Raw genomic sequence first — 13,938 nt, forward strand, 5'->3', positions numbered from 1 at the left:
CAAGCGAGCGCTACCTTCCCTTCCTTTACTTTTACTTTTATGATCTTTCCTTTCGTGTACTTCTAATGTATCAGCGATGTATTACACCGGAGTACATATATATATGTACATATGTATATATGTACATATATATATATATATATATATTCCTTATTAGTATCTGGAGAATGCTTAGGAATTTGTCGACTAAAAAGGAATGCTTTGCTGATCTCTACTGATGCTACTACATACGTACAGAAGATATGTACGATAAAAAGCTCGCTCTTTTCCTTTAAAGGTATCTACTTCATGTGAATGCATAAATTTAAATCGACGTAAGAATATTTTCTTATTTGGAAAAAAGATAAAAAGAAAAAAAAAAGAGAAAAAAAAAAAGAAAAAAAGAAGAAAGAAAAATAGAAAAACAAAAATTTCGTTGCACGATCTTTATGACCTTACCAAAAATGCATTTAAAGGCACAGCCCTGAAGAATTTTAATTCAGATAAATCCAAAATGACGAGCCGGCTAACCTTTTAACATTCCACCGATAACGGACCGGATCATCCTACGACGTATGCTGTTGCAGCTTCCTCCTTATCTTTTATTTTATCAACTTGGCAAAATCGAGTTTATACCTCTTTAAAAATTCCATATTCTTTCAGTTTTTCTCTCCGTCCTGAGCCGCTCTCTTCCTACCCCCCAGCCACCACCCATCCCAACCTTCTCCGTCTCTTCATAGCCGCTATCAAATATAATTTAGTATCATACTCGTTTATAGAATAAATTAATATCTTTGGTCGTTAGTTTTAACGATACGTTCTACTTTATCGACATGATGTAGTATTACTGGTAGAAACTCGTATGATAATGTAGAGCATTTTAATTATATTCTGATGTTTTATAAATGATTAATTAAAACGAAATAATAACATACATTGAAGATCCGTTATATATATATATATACTTATTCGAAGAAAAAAAAAAAAAAAAAAAAAAAAAAGAAAAGAAAAGAAAAAAACTATACAAATTTAAGAATCAATTATAATGTATTGACCCATCGTACTATGTGATAAGATTTTTTACCGACCCTCAATAGGGTCACATTATTCGATAATATATGAATACCAGGAACTACAACTTCGTTCAAGTTTGTAACTTTTGCATAATTTACGTAAAAACCGCCTGCTGATATAATTCTACGTGCATCGTGATCACTTTTGAAACATTTAACTTGTGTTGCTAATTCGTATATCGTCAAGCCTTGTTCTCCTAATATATCTACAACTGTTGCTCCTTCAAATACATTGGCTATCTCATCGGCACTCATTTTAACTAAAGTATCGATTGACTTATTATATAACACCATTGAAGCTTCTTTGGCTGCCTTTAAGCCGAGTTCTGAAAAAAGATATTTTTTTTTTTTTTTTATATATATATATATTTTTTTTTCCTCTCAGGTAATAAAAGTATTATTCTATATTAAATAGTTTTATTAAATTAGAACTACCTCCGTGAACAAGAAGTGTAACTTCTTCGGCTAAAATTTTTTGGGCTAATCTATCTTCTGGCTGTTTCAAATGTTCTTGTACAATGTTTTCTATTTTATAGAGCGGTAGAAAGGTAAAGAGTTTCAATAGATTTTCAACATCTGTGTCTTTGGTTCTAATGAAGAATTGATAAAGTTGAAAACTGGAGGACTTAGATGGAGATAACCATACCGCATTGCCAGTAGATTTTCCAAATTTTTTACCACCTTCTGCCGTTATAAGCGGCAATGTTAAACCATAAACTGTCTTATTTGTGGCTTTTGTGATTAAATCGTATCCGGACATAATATTACCCATTTGATCGCTTCCACCAATTTGAAATAGACAGTTATATTTATTTGCTAAGTGAAACCAATCGTATGCTTGAAAAACTTGATAAGTAAATTCTGTAAAACTCATTCCTGTGTCTGAATTTAAACGTGATTGAACGGATGTCCGTCCTAACATAGTACCCAATCTAAAATACTTTCCAACTTTTCTTACAAACTGAATGATATTAATATTCGTATACCAATTGATATTATTTAAGATGATCAATGGTTTCAATAATTTGGTATTATCGGACCAAAAATACTGTTTATGATTATTAAATATATTTTCTATGTCTTCTCTAATGGATTCCAAGTTGGTTTTTAAGAGAAATTCTTCCATTTCAATTCTTTCAGATTTTCTATGACTAGGATCACCTATTAAACCAGTTCCTCCACCTAATACAGCTATGACTTGATGTCCAGCTCTTTGCCAATGTAAAAGATTCATCAATATTAACAAATTTCCTATATGTAAACTGCTGGCTGTTGGATCGAATCCAGCGTAAACACATTGTGGAGATGTAGTTAATAAATCTGTTATTTCTTGGCTGTAAGAAGAAAAAGAAAGGTTACAGTTTTTTTTTTCTTTTTTTTATTTTGTTTTTTCAATAATAATGCAATAAATATATATAATACGCAATATATACAGATTAATAATACTTACTTACAATTATTCGGAAAAATATCCTCGTACATACCCCTTTCTTTGAGTTTTAATACATTTTTATCTATCTTCTTTTTCTCTCTTTCTTTATGTATATAATTTTCATTAGAACTATGCTTTCTGTGATAAACTTGTTGAAAAAACTTTCGAACGCTCAATAAACGTTTTATATGCATTATAATAGTTTTTAATTGAAACCTATGCTTCAGATCATTTAATTAAAAATTAATTAAATTAATTTTTTTTTCTAAAAAAAGAATTTCACTTCAAAAATTTTTTCACAAACAAATTGAACGATGTACGACGATTCCGGCTTACATTCGTTTTGCCTCGAAAGAGGTTAGGAGTAGCATTGATTATAAATTTCATAAGAGGACGAACTCGTTTGTTCAATTTTCATAAATAATAATTTCTTTTTTTTACTCGTTACAATTTTAATCTTATTATTAATAAAATGTACAAATCGAAATTTTGTCTTAATCTTTTTTAAAATAATTCCGTACCTAATAATAAAAATATTTCGTGCTGTACGGGTTATAAAATGATACTATTGGTTGCTCATAGGATTTAATCCTTTCTCATTGGTCAATATACTATACAAAATAACAAACTACCAATAATTATTACGCGAATGATGCCTCTCTAAATGTAATTTTTAATATACGCGGGTGATTTAAAAAGTTTCTGACCTAACAAAGATACAAGACATTTTTTTCTTTTTATATATAAATTTATTTTTATTTTTTTACATACTCTCCTTGTAAGTCTATACACTTTTCCCAACGATGCTCCCATCTCTTTAACCCGTTTAAATAGTACTTGGCGTCTTTCTCTGCAAAATAATTATTTACGAAGGTGATGGCCTCCCTCATTTAACATAATCATAAAAATCTCTATCCTTTGAGCGCAACTTTTACCTTAGGAAACAAAAAAACGTCGCTTGCGGACTAGATCTGATGAGCAAGGAAAATGGTCAAACAATTCAAACTGTAATTCGTGGATTTTTTGCTATGGCAAATGCTAAGATGTGAGACAACATATTGTCTTGGTAAAAGAAAATTTTTTTTCTTCAAAAATATGGCCATTTTTCCGCAATATTTGCCTTCAGCTTGTCAAGTAATGATACGTAGTATGATCCTGTAATGATTATTACCTTTTTGAAACTAATTGATTAAGATAACTCCATGAATATCCCAAAAAACAGTCGCCATCATTTTCTCAGCCGAAAAAACAGTTTTTGCTTCTTTTAGAGCCGAGTCTCCCTTCGCAGTCCATTGTTTTGATAGTATTTCTATTTCTCGGTTATAATGGTGTATCCAAGTATCATCTACAGTAATTAATCGGCGTAAAAACTCTGATTTATTACGCCTAAACTGCGTGAAGAGAGCGTTGAAAATGTTCATTCAAAAATGCTTTTTGGTCTAACGTAAGCAAACACAGCATCCAACGCAGCGAACAGCTTTCTTATGCTTAAATCTTGATTCAATATGTAACAAATACATTCTTTGGACATATTCATAGTCTTTGCTATGTCTCTGATTTTAATTCGACAATAGTTTAGCACCATTTGGTAAACTTGAGTGATGTTATCGTCAATGGTTGTAGTTTTTGGATGTCCCGAAGGTCCATCGTCTTGTAAACTGATACGGCCACGTTTAAATTCAGCTACTCAAAATTTCACAGTGGTAAATAATGATGTAAAGTTCAATCCGTACACATCGTCCAACTTGTCTTTGATTTGCGTAGGTGTATTGCCTTTAAAAAACAAATATTTAATGACATCTCGATACTCGATTTTTTCTATTTTCACAAAAACACTCAAATCGATTCATTCAAATGATTGTCAAACAACTGCGCATCCAAAATATCTGAAAATTTAGTGAGTATCTTTTTAAAAGATGTGCAAACACATTCCCTAGCTTTTGTTAACGAGTGCTGCCATCTTCATGTTGAGATCGAAAACTTTTCAGACTATCTCGTACACACATATTTATATATATATGTATATATATATATATATATATATATATACATATATATAATCAGTATTGAAATGAGTTATTTATTTACTAGTTGAAATCAACATTTTTCAAGTATTAGCATCGATCGAAAGGCAGATCTCTTCATTGCCTTATCGTCACCGTCCTAATATATTTGAATTTGATAGATAACAAGGTATAGACATAATCGTGTTAATAGCTCGTATGTGAATGAATGAATATATAATTTTGTATAAGAATTAAATGTTAACAAAAGTGAAGCAATAATCATTGATATTTGATTCACATATAAATATTGTTTTTAAATATTAATGTATATATTATTTCATCATATGTAAATAATATTGAACTCGTATTAAAATATATTTAATATTTTCAGTAGCTATGTCCAATGAGGAGCGTCTTCGAAAATTATTATCTGATTTAGGAAAGGCAACTTTACGTGGTGTGAGAAAGTGTCCAAAATGTGGAACATATAACGGTTCTCGTGGATTGTGTTGTAAAAATAAATATTGTGATGCGGTATTTAAAGAACCAGGAGAAAAACGAAAATTATCTACGGAAGCTTGTAAATTAATAACCGGTTCGACTGCGCAAGTGTTCTCTGTTCGAGTGAGAGACAAAGGTCCTGATTATCGAGGTTTTGTACAATTGCCATTAATAAATGCAACAATTTCTAACGACATTACAACATTAATTTCACAAACAACCGCTCTATGTTTTGTGGATACTTGCGAGAGAAGTTTTGATACCAGTGTCCTTAAATGTCATGTAAGTAAATAAATATTCTCATGATAAAAAAAAAAAAAAAGAAATTAATTTGCTTAATGGAATTCACATGAATTGTAATAATAAGATATAATTTAAGGAGAAAGATTCATCTGATTTATCCGTATCAACGTGTCAACATATCCAAGCTGCATTAAGATGTTATGCTGAGGCTCAACCATTGACCCTAAGAAATTCTATTTTATCATCTTTAAATGTAAACAATGAAATGAAACAAGAAATTTGGTTATTAGCTACAGAAACCTCTGGTCCATTGGTACAAAGAGTTTCTAAAAATATAATGGCTGTAAAATGTAAAGCTTCGCCAAAACATCCTTTAGGATATCTTCATTTTTCTTTCTTTGTTACTAAATTGAAAGATAGAGTAGAACATCGTTCTTTCTGTAGTTGTACTGCATTTAAGGTAAGTTAATAGAATTATCATCTTTTAAACTTTACAAAGTTTAAAATTTTTTATGAAAATTGTAGCGTTTTATATAAAATTATATGTACAGGGTACAGCAAAATCAATTGGAGATAAGATAGAAACAATGCATTTTTTGCAAGCAAAGCGCTGTGTACATTTTTATGCATGTATATGTGCCTTTGCTAGTGATCCTAAATTGTCGGAAGAATTTAGTTATTATATAAACTTAGATCAAAATGATTTAAGTATACCAAAGCCATCAGTATCTATTTTGCAACATAATGAACAAGATAAAATAGTTGGAATAGGTAATATATATATTTTTTATGGAAGGATATTTTCCTATCATAAAAGATATCTAATTTTGTGTTATAACCAATGTTAGATCTAGATGCTTTAAACACAGATGATGCTGATACACATCTGTTGATTTTTCGTGATGACACTTTAACTGTGCAAAGTTTAGATGGAAATAGACTTGATTTAGATTCAATGAACTTGGATTCATCAATTTTACCTAATAGCATTGTTGAAAATATTGAAGTGGAATGTGATCGTAGTTTGTTAGAAGATAATAATATTATTTCTCAGGTATCACACAACCATTCTATGCTATTTGCTAATAGCCAGTGAATATTTGAAAGTATTATTAAAATAATATTCTAATTATAATTATAATTATTTTTCAGGTTCATAATTTGGAAGTTATCGACCAGAATGGTGTACAATTTAATGGAAATACGATGAAAATATTAGATGAGCAAACTGAAATTGATACAAAGTACAATGTATTAAATAGTCAATATATATTAAATGATAATAATATAAAAATATTAAATACTGGAAATTTAAAAGTCATTGATACAAATACAGTATTAGATGTAAACAATATAAAATTAATAGATACTAATGCAGTAATAAATGGTAGTGAGATTAAGATGATAGAAAAGAATGCTTTAATACAATATGATAATGGAAATATATCTAATTCTGAAAGTGGTTCTATCCAACCGGCTGTTTCGATAAAGAGAAAAAGAGATGACAAAAATATGAATAAATTAAATGCTACAGGTCTAAATAATTTAAGTTCCATTGAACCTAGAAAATCAAAAGCAAAACCAACTATTATAAAGAGATATCAAAATTCATGCGAAGACTTGGACGAATCTAATACAAGCCTATCTTTCATAAAATGGTTAGCATCAATTACAGAGAGAATAAATCAAACAATGCATTTTCAATTTGATGGAAAACCTGACCCTTTGGTATTTCATGTACCACAAATATTTTTTGATTGTTTACGGGAGAGAATATCTTGTGGCGGTAAGAAAAAACGTTTACCTAATTCAACAACAGCCTTTGTCAGAAAAGATGGAGTACCATTGGGCACCTTTACTAAATATACATGGCAAATTACAAATATATTACACGTGAAGAGTATTTTTGAAACGCCTCTTATACCTTTAGAAATAACACGAAGTTTTATACAAAATGCAGATGGTACATATGAATTATATAAACGAAAAGAAACTGATATCGATCGGTATAAAAAAACAAATAATAATGCATTGATCAAACCATTGGAATTGAAAACTTATCTAAAAGTTGGTAAGAACTTTTTCGATAAAATATTATTTTTGCATTATACAGATATACATATATTAGCCAACAATTTTAATTAATTTTTTTGTTAATGGAATATAGTTTTCCAAATAATATTTTTAGGTAATACTTCTCCAAATCAAGTGGAGCCAACGCCGTTTTTAATAGAATGGATACCGGATATTCTACCAATATCGAAAATTGGCGAATTGAGAATTCGATTTGAATTTGGACACGTTAAAAATGAAGCTAGCCAAAGATGGAGAAAGATAGCATTATCGAAAAATTATTGAATAAAAAGTTAAAATGTCTATATAAGTTAAGTATTTATTTTAAAGTATTGTATTGTTATTTCTTTGTTATTGCAAAATTTTAAGTGTTTGAAAAAGAACAAAAAGAAAGAGAAAAAAAAAACAGAAAAAAAAAGAAAAAGAAGAAAAAAAAACCACAAGAATATTTTACATTACATAGTCATGTATATATTTAAATCGGCTATTAATTGTAATGCGAAACGATTTTATGTTATATATTATAAATTAATTTAAATGTACTTTAACCCTTTCAGTACATAAATTCTAATAACGAATATATCAAAATAATGTGTAATTAACTTTGTATATTTTTATGAATGCTTATACATTATTTATATATTTTATTTGTGTGAATATATTTCAATTTAAATTGAATTATAATATATTTAACTAACTAGTACTTGAAGGGTTAAATAATGCAAAATTTTTAATTATATAAAAAAAGCATATGTATATATATATATATATGCTTCGAAAAAAATTTAAATACGTTAGAAAGTTATATTCTCGATGATGTACTGAAACATATATAAGTATCGCTATTTCTGTTTTTGATACTCTAATAGGTTGGAGTTGAAATTGTTAAATGCAAAGACTGATCTAATTTACTCTGTTTTTTAAGGATGGGTACAAAGTGCGTTCCTAAATAAACAATTGTTTGCCGATGCGCGAATAAAATTTTAGAGAATCATTTAGAGCGTCGTTTAATGATAATTAGATTATATTTGATGAAAACTTGTTTGAACAAGCAATTTGTATATTTTAAATTTTCCTATTTTTTATTTATTTATTAAAACTACTACTACCGAGATGAATCGACGTTATAAAGAAAGAAAGAAAAAGGAAAAAAAAAAAATTCGAATTGTTTTTATTATATAATGACTAATGTATCATACAACACATGTCGATTTAATATATTGTGTATATATATGTGTATGTATGTGTGTATATATATATACACATATCTTAGATCGGAAATGCTAAAAAATATGTTATTTAATAAATACGTATTCTATAATATTGTAAATTTTTTTCGATTATTTTCCTGCAACCATAATCAATCATTTAATTCATAAAAAAATTCTACAGCATGATTACATTAAAAACAATTGCCATACATAATACATGAAAGAAATAAAGATTATATATTCAAGTCGTATCGAATAAAATGTCTTTTTTCGCGGATTTTAGAAGTACGAACGTTAAAACATATCTATCAAGTCTCAAGGTTAAACCGAATGTAAATATCAAGATCACGATTGCCATTACAAATTTCAAATCTTCAATTTGACATTATTCTTGCACAAAAAAAATTTTATGTGCGAGGATAAAGAAAGATAGGGATGGAAATGGAGAGATAAAATTTAAAAAAAAAAAAAGAAAAAAAAAATTATTTCTTCCTTGAAATATTAGATACTTTTCGAAAAAGAAAAGAAAAAAGAAAAAATCTTATTTATAGATATTTAAAAAAATAATAAATAAAAGGACCGATATCGCTGATATCGACCTATATAAATCAATTCGATTTCATGTCCCGTATATCTCAGTCCCATAAGGTTACCATGAAAATTTTTTTTCTCTAGACATACAGCACACGACGTTACGCGATGATTTTCTTTCCTTCCTTTTCTCTTCCTCCTTTCTCTCTCTCTTTCTCTCTCTCTCTCTCTCTCTCTCTCTTTCTCCTCTCCCCGCCACCTTTGCTCTCCTCACCTTTCTCACTCACTCACTCGCTCGCTCGCTCACTCTCTTTATCTCTCCCTCCATGAGCTACGCCGTGAATCAAAGGAACTGTTGTAAGAAATTTCGATTGACGAAAAATAATTTGACATTGTTAAAATATATTGATTTAAAATAATATAAGGCCATTTATAAAATGTTATCAATGATAAATAAAGTTGTTTGAAATGATGAAAATTTTACGCGCGATTAATTCTATTGAATTAAGATTCAACCGGAAATGTTGAATACGTACGGAAGCTGTCTCTGACGTAGGAGAGCTAGAGAAGCGTACACTTCCATTTTCTCGATCCACTCGGCGAACAGAGAGCACGTGTTTGTGTCGCCGGCAGTTTCGTTTAATACGAAGTACTCGACTTTTTTTGTATCTTATCGAAATCTCACCGTTGTTTACGCCATTATCACGTATCGTGTATAATATTCGAATCGATCGTTTAATTGTCCTTTTCCACATAATAATATCAACATGAATCCGGAAAAGTTGAAGAAGCTTCAAGCCCAAGTACGAATCGGCGGTAAGGGAACACCCCGACGCAAGAAGAAGGTACATCAATCTTTTTTTATTTTGTTTTTTTATTATTATTTTTTTTTTCTCCTTTCATTTCCCTTTACATTAGTTACGTTCGATCGTATTAACTTTCGTTCTACTTCGATCTCATTAATTCTAATTTTACATCTTTTTCTTTTCCTTTTTTTTTCTTTCTTCTTTTTTTTTTTTTTTCCTTATAATACAACTCTATTTCTATAGAAAATATTTTCTCTAGTTTAACGTTCTCTTTCATTGAAATAGAAATTCAACGTGTATCTAAGATATTACATTTTAAACGTATTTCTTTCATTATTCTTTGATAATTCATTTATGTTATTGATATTCTTTGATTTCTTTCTATCATCTTATATTTCTTTCTACTATTTACATTGATTTACTTATAGCTAATTATTATGAGAAAAAGCATGAAACAGTTTTATTGTTCCAACTTATAGATATCATTAATTTTCACTTTTATTCCTAATAGACAATTGTTTATTTATTAGTTAATTTATTTTCATTAATTTTAAAACCTCATTATTATTTTTATGTAAATGATAAAATCTATGGAATTTTGCAGGTAGTACATGCGACCGCTGCGACAGATGACAAAAAGTTACAAAGTTGTCTGAAAAAATTATCTGTTAATACTATTCCTGGTATAGAGGAAGTTAACATGATCAAGGACGATGGTACTGTCGTCCATTTTAATAATCCAAAAGCCCAGGCCAGTTTATCGGCTAACACATTTGCGATTACTGGCCATGGGGAAAATAAACAAATAACCGAAATGTTGCCTGGTATACTAAGTCAATTAGGTCCAGAAGGTTTAACGCAACTTAAGCGGTTAGCAAGTACAGTGGCAGGTAGCGCAGTTGGTAAAGCTACGTTAGAAGAAGACGACGAAGTTCCAGATTTAGTTGAGAATTTTGATGAGGCAAGCAAAGAAGAGGTAAATGTTATAAGATTCTATACTTTTTATAAATAAAAATAATTATATATCTTTGTTATTTAACTCTATAGATAATATCTATGTTTATTTCTAGGTTGCACCAAAAAAAGAAGTCGAGGAGAATGATAAAGTCTCCGGTGACAAAAAAGAAATAATCACAATCGACGAAAAGAAAGAGGCACCATTAGCTACGCCCGAAGCTTAAAGAATTTATTGTCGAGGTAAAGCCCTAGGTACATAGATATATAGACATTAAGTAAATCTCTTGCGAAGAAACACAAGTACTATTGTTCATTAGATTTCCTTATTTTCTATAGATGTTTCCCAGGACAGACTGTTGTAATTAAAAGTCAAGAAATGCGAAGTTGCATAAGCAACGATTAAGCGAAATATAACTATACACACGTTATAAATACTTGACATACACTATAATACTGCTATATGAGTAACAGTTGACAAGAAATAAAATAGGCTGTTACAGAAATTAAATATTTCTACGAAAGATGTGTTTCTTATTTTATTGCATCTGTTAAACGTATACTTTGTTTTGAATCAGCTGAGAAAAAACATTATTATTCCCGAATTAAAAGTAGCGAAAATATATATATATATATATAAATGTGTATATATATATATATATATATATATATATATATTTATATATGTTTAAACAAAAGCCACATTCTATAACAATGTTGTGAATATTTATCTCAGTTGTTCAAGTGTATGTAAAGACTAATACAAAATAATGAATTTATATAATATGGCTATATATCATATCGACGCCTTGAAACGAATGAACGATGACTTTTTAAAGAAAATCATTGTTTTGTTAGCTTTTGATTTTTCATTTCAACTAACTTTATACAAGCTGGAACTTCAAATTAATAATAACAGGGGGAAAAAAAAAGAAAGAGAAAAAAAACGAAGTTACACTCGAAAAAACGGAGGATAAGGTTTTATCTATCTGTAATAATGTTATTTAACAAAGGAAAGTTTATATAGATTATAGATTGAAGCAAAAGTAGGTGGAAAATATTGAAACACTTCTATTTTAATCAATAAAGTTAATAACAATGGCTACTAACTGGTTACTACGAAGTGGTACCAAACTTGCAATGGCTTTCCAGCACGCAGAGAGAGAGAGAGAGAGAGAGAGAGAGAGAGAGAGAGAGAGAGAAAGAAAAGGGGGTGTAATATTTTGTAATGTAATCTATGGAATAAATTCTTTTGCTGGAAGTGCGGTTTTCTACTTAAAAATAAAAAATTAAGGAAGAAAAAAAAAGAAAAGCAAACATAAAAGAACAAATTTCATGCGTTCCGTCACACTGTATACAATAATCTTATTGTCTCGATATTTATATTTTCATTGGTAGAATAAACTTGTATCAAATATGTAGTATGCAAATATAACTAATAAGAGCTCTATGTATATATATACATACCATACATATATATATATATCATATATAATATACATATATATATATCATATATAATATATATATATATATGTATATATATAATCTACCTATATTAGAAACTTTGTATACCTAAAACATGATTAACATCAAACAAAGTCGAATGTTTCGATCGTAATAAGAAAAACATAACAAAACAAATGAATTAATGATTTTTTTTTAAAATTGCATAATAATAACACTTATGTATAATATCATCAAACATTCTGCTTGGTCCAATTCATTTTGTTTTTGAACTTTCTCTAATGACTCTCTCTAATAACATTTTACAATATAAAATAAAAAAAAAAAAAAAAAAATCAAAATCCTCATGGAAACGAGATAAAAAATGAGAACTAACATTTGATTGATCTAATAAACTTGTTTACCGAGTGTATTAACATTTAATCATATGTATTAACATGTAATTTAAAAAAGAAATAGAGAAAACTCATTAGAAACATTAGTTTTGCACTTCGTTAGACTTTCGTTGTTATCTCTCCTTTTTTATTTCCTATTTATTACTAAACTTTAGAAAGAGATATATAAAAAGTTTTTGATATTAGAGAAAAATAATATAAATTTTATCCATGAGGACAGTGAAAAAAGAAAGTATATGTATTTATTGGCACAGCCTTTTCTTTTCGGAAAAGTAAAATTATATGTACTCTACCGGAAAAATAACTATCTGTTGAGTTGGCAACTAAGTGATTGCGGATTTTGTCGATAGATGGACTTTACACATTCTTTTGTTTTGTTAATGTGGTCATTGCATCTAACCTATATTTTTTTCTTATTATTTGAACTTTCACCTTTAATTTAGTAAAAAAATTATATCGATTAGAGCTTTAGTTTTGTTTTTATCCCAATTTAAAAATGGAAGAACAAGACGTGCACTTCAGACATATTTTATTGTATTACTTCCGAAAAGAACGCATCGTAAGCACAAAAGAATTTATGTACCGTATATGGAAATGAAGCCTTGAAAGAAAGGCAGTATCAAAATTGGTTTACCAGATTTCGTTCTGGTGATTTTTCACTGAAAAATGCTCAACGATCTGGCCGTCCAATTGAAGTCGATCAGATCCATATCAAGGACATTATCGATTCAGATCGTCATAGTACAACACATGATATTGCAGAAAAGCTCAATGTATCGCATACATGCATTGAAAAAAAATTAAAAATACCTGGTTATGTCAAGAAACTCGATTTATGGATCCCTCACCAGCTTAAGGAAATTCATTTGACGCAACGCATTAGCATCTACGATTCGCTTCTGAAACGCAACGAAACTGATCCATTTCTGAAAAGCCTAATTACTGCGAAAAGTAGATAGTTTATAACAACGTTAATTGGAAGAGATCGTGGGTGATGAAAGATGAACCAGCCCAAACGACATCAAAAGCAGAGATTCACCAAAAAAAGATTATGCTGTCAGTCTGGTGAGATTATAAAGGAATTTTGTACTTTGAACTTATGCCATAAAACCAAACGATCAATTCAAACGTGTAAGTTCAACAACTCGCCAAACTGAGCGATGCAATTCAAGAAAAGCGGCCGGTATTGTCAAATCTTAAGGGTGTCGTTTTCCACCATGATAATGCAAAGCTTCACACGTCTTTGATCACTCGCCTAAAATTATTG

The 13,938-nt window shown here is 29.1% G+C and overlaps 4 protein-coding genes across 14 annotated transcripts; 2 read left to right on the forward strand and 2 right to left on the reverse strand.

Annotated features, from left to right (window-relative positions):
* Nucleotides 1-1,007: 1,007 nt before the first annotated feature.
* On the reverse strand, nucleotides 1,008-3,852 carry TyrRS-m (Tyrosine--tRNA ligase, mitochondrial). 2 transcript variants are annotated; one of them, XM_035866094.2, is made up of 4 exons: nucleotides 3,420-3,852; nucleotides 2,503-3,334; nucleotides 1,488-2,386; nucleotides 1,008-1,378 (listed from the first exon to the last, which is right to left on the reverse strand). In XM_035866094.2, the coding sequence occupies exons 2-4, from the start codon at nucleotides 2,676-2,678 to the stop codon at nucleotides 1,020-1,022; spliced, it is 1,434 nt and encodes a 477-aa protein (XP_035721987.1). In that variant the 5' UTR covers nucleotides 2,679-3,334; nucleotides 3,420-3,852; the 3' UTR covers nucleotides 1,008-1,019. The 2 variants fall into 2 exon arrangements, with proteins under 2 accessions (XP_035721987.1, XP_085512979.1); XM_085656853.1 differs by lacking the exon at nucleotides 3,420-3,852 and having other exon boundaries at nucleotides 2,507-2,646.
* On the reverse strand, nucleotides 3,666-4,284 carry LOC118441852 (histone-lysine N-methyltransferase SETMAR-like). The gene is made up of 3 exons (XM_035866821.2): nucleotides 4,230-4,284; nucleotides 3,929-4,167; nucleotides 3,666-3,875 (listed from the first exon to the last, which is right to left on the reverse strand). Exons 1-3 carry the CDS (start codon nucleotides 4,282-4,284, stop codon nucleotides 3,666-3,668), a joined length of 504 nt encoding a protein of 167 aa, XP_035722714.2.
* On the forward strand, nucleotides 4,255-8,512 carry LOC118441553 (uncharacterized protein C2orf42). Of its 7 annotated transcripts, none has more exons than XM_035866091.2 (7): nucleotides 4,255-4,381; nucleotides 4,885-5,273; nucleotides 5,371-5,694; nucleotides 5,786-6,005; nucleotides 6,083-6,288; nucleotides 6,387-7,305; nucleotides 7,402-8,512. In XM_035866091.2, the coding sequence occupies exons 2-7, from the start codon at nucleotides 4,887-4,889 to the stop codon at nucleotides 7,590-7,592; spliced, it is 2,247 nt and encodes a 748-aa protein (XP_035721984.1). In that variant the 5' UTR covers nucleotides 4,255-4,381; nucleotides 4,885-4,886; the 3' UTR covers nucleotides 7,593-8,512. The 7 variants fall into 7 exon arrangements, with proteins under 7 accessions (XP_035721984.1, XP_035721980.1, XP_035721985.1 ...); XM_035866087.2 differs by lacking the exon at nucleotides 4,255-4,381 and adding an exon at nucleotides 4,546-4,677 and having other exon boundaries at nucleotides 4,882-5,273; XM_035866092.2 differs by lacking the exon at nucleotides 4,255-4,381 and adding an exon at nucleotides 4,546-4,677 and having other exon boundaries at nucleotides 4,882-5,273; nucleotides 7,423-8,512.
* Nucleotides 8,513-9,613: 1,101 nt separating this feature from the next.
* On the forward strand, nucleotides 9,614-12,001 carry bic (bicaudal). 4 transcript variants are annotated; one of them, XM_035866100.2, is made up of 4 exons: nucleotides 9,614-9,894; nucleotides 10,460-10,831; nucleotides 10,926-11,064; nucleotides 11,130-12,001. In XM_035866100.2, exons 1-3 carry the CDS (start codon nucleotides 9,817-9,819, stop codon nucleotides 11,034-11,036), a joined length of 561 nt encoding a protein of 186 aa, XP_035721993.1. In that variant the 5' UTR covers nucleotides 9,614-9,816; the 3' UTR covers nucleotides 11,037-11,064; nucleotides 11,130-12,001. The 4 variants fall into 4 exon arrangements, with proteins under 4 accessions (XP_035721993.1, XP_035721990.1, XP_035721991.1 ...); XM_035866097.2 differs by having other exon boundaries at nucleotides 11,149-12,001; XM_035866098.2 differs by having other exon boundaries at nucleotides 10,926-11,052.
* The last annotated feature ends 1,937 nt before the right edge of the window (nucleotides 12,002-13,938 follow it).

This window comes from Vespa mandarinia, chromosome 5 (assembly GCF_050613455.1).
Source record: "Vespa mandarinia isolate Hongniang chromosome 5, ASM5061345v1, whole genome shotgun sequence".
In the NCBI taxonomy this organism is placed as follows: Eukaryota; Metazoa; Arthropoda; class Insecta; order Hymenoptera; family Vespidae; genus Vespa; species Vespa mandarinia.

What these genes read in the sequence shown, in the direction of transcription:
- TyrRS-m (XM_035866094.2), bottom strand. Translation starts at nt 2,678, where the DNA reads ATGCATATAAAACGTTTATTGAGCGTTCGAAAGTTTTTTCAACAAGTT. An exon ending in ATTTTTCCGAATAATTGTAA is followed by an intron (nt 2,387 to 2,502) that starts GTAAGTATTATT and finishes TTCTTCTTACAG; the next exon opens with CCAAGAAATAACAGATTTAT. An exon ending in TACACTTCTTGTTCACGGAG is followed by an intron (nt 1,379 to 1,487) that starts GTAGTTCTAATT and finishes ATCTTTTTTCAG; the next exon opens with AACTCGGCTTAAAGGCAGCC.
- LOC118441852 (XM_035866821.2), bottom strand. Translation starts at nt 4,284, where the DNA reads ATGTCATTAAATATTTGTTTTTTAAAGGCAATACACCTACGCAAATCA. An exon ending in CCTACGCAAATCAAAGACAA is followed by an intron (nt 4,168 to 4,229) that starts GTTGGACGATGT and finishes AATTTTGAGTAG; the next exon opens with CTGAATTTAAACGTGGCCGT. An exon ending in TGGATGCTGTGTTTGCTTAC is followed by an intron (nt 3,876 to 3,928) that starts GTTAGACCAAAA and finishes CTCTTCACGCAG; the next exon opens with TTTAGGCGTAATAAATCAGA.
- LOC118441553 (XM_035866091.2), top strand. Translation starts at nt 4,887, where the DNA reads ATGTCCAATGAGGAGCGTCTTCGAAAATTATTATCTGATTTAGGAAAG. An exon ending in AGATAAAATAGTTGGAATAG is followed by an intron (nt 6,006 to 6,082) that starts GTAATATATATA and finishes AACCAATGTTAG; the next exon opens with ATCTAGATGCTTTAAACACA. An exon ending in ATAATAATATTATTTCTCAG is followed by an intron (nt 6,289 to 6,386) that starts GTATCACACAAC and finishes ATTATTTTTCAG; the next exon opens with GTTCATAATTTGGAAGTTAT.
- bic (XM_035866100.2), top strand. Translation starts at nt 9,817, where the DNA reads ATGAATCCGGAAAAGTTGAAGAAGCTTCAAGCCCAAGTACGAATCGGC. An exon ending in CACCCCGACGCAAGAAGAAG is followed by an intron (nt 9,895 to 10,459) that starts GTACATCAATCT and finishes GGAATTTTGCAG; the next exon opens with GTAGTACATGCGACCGCTGC. An exon ending in ATGAGGCAAGCAAAGAAGAG is followed by an intron (nt 10,832 to 10,925) that starts GTAAATGTTATA and finishes GTTTATTTCTAG; the next exon opens with GTTGCACCAAAAAAAGAAGT.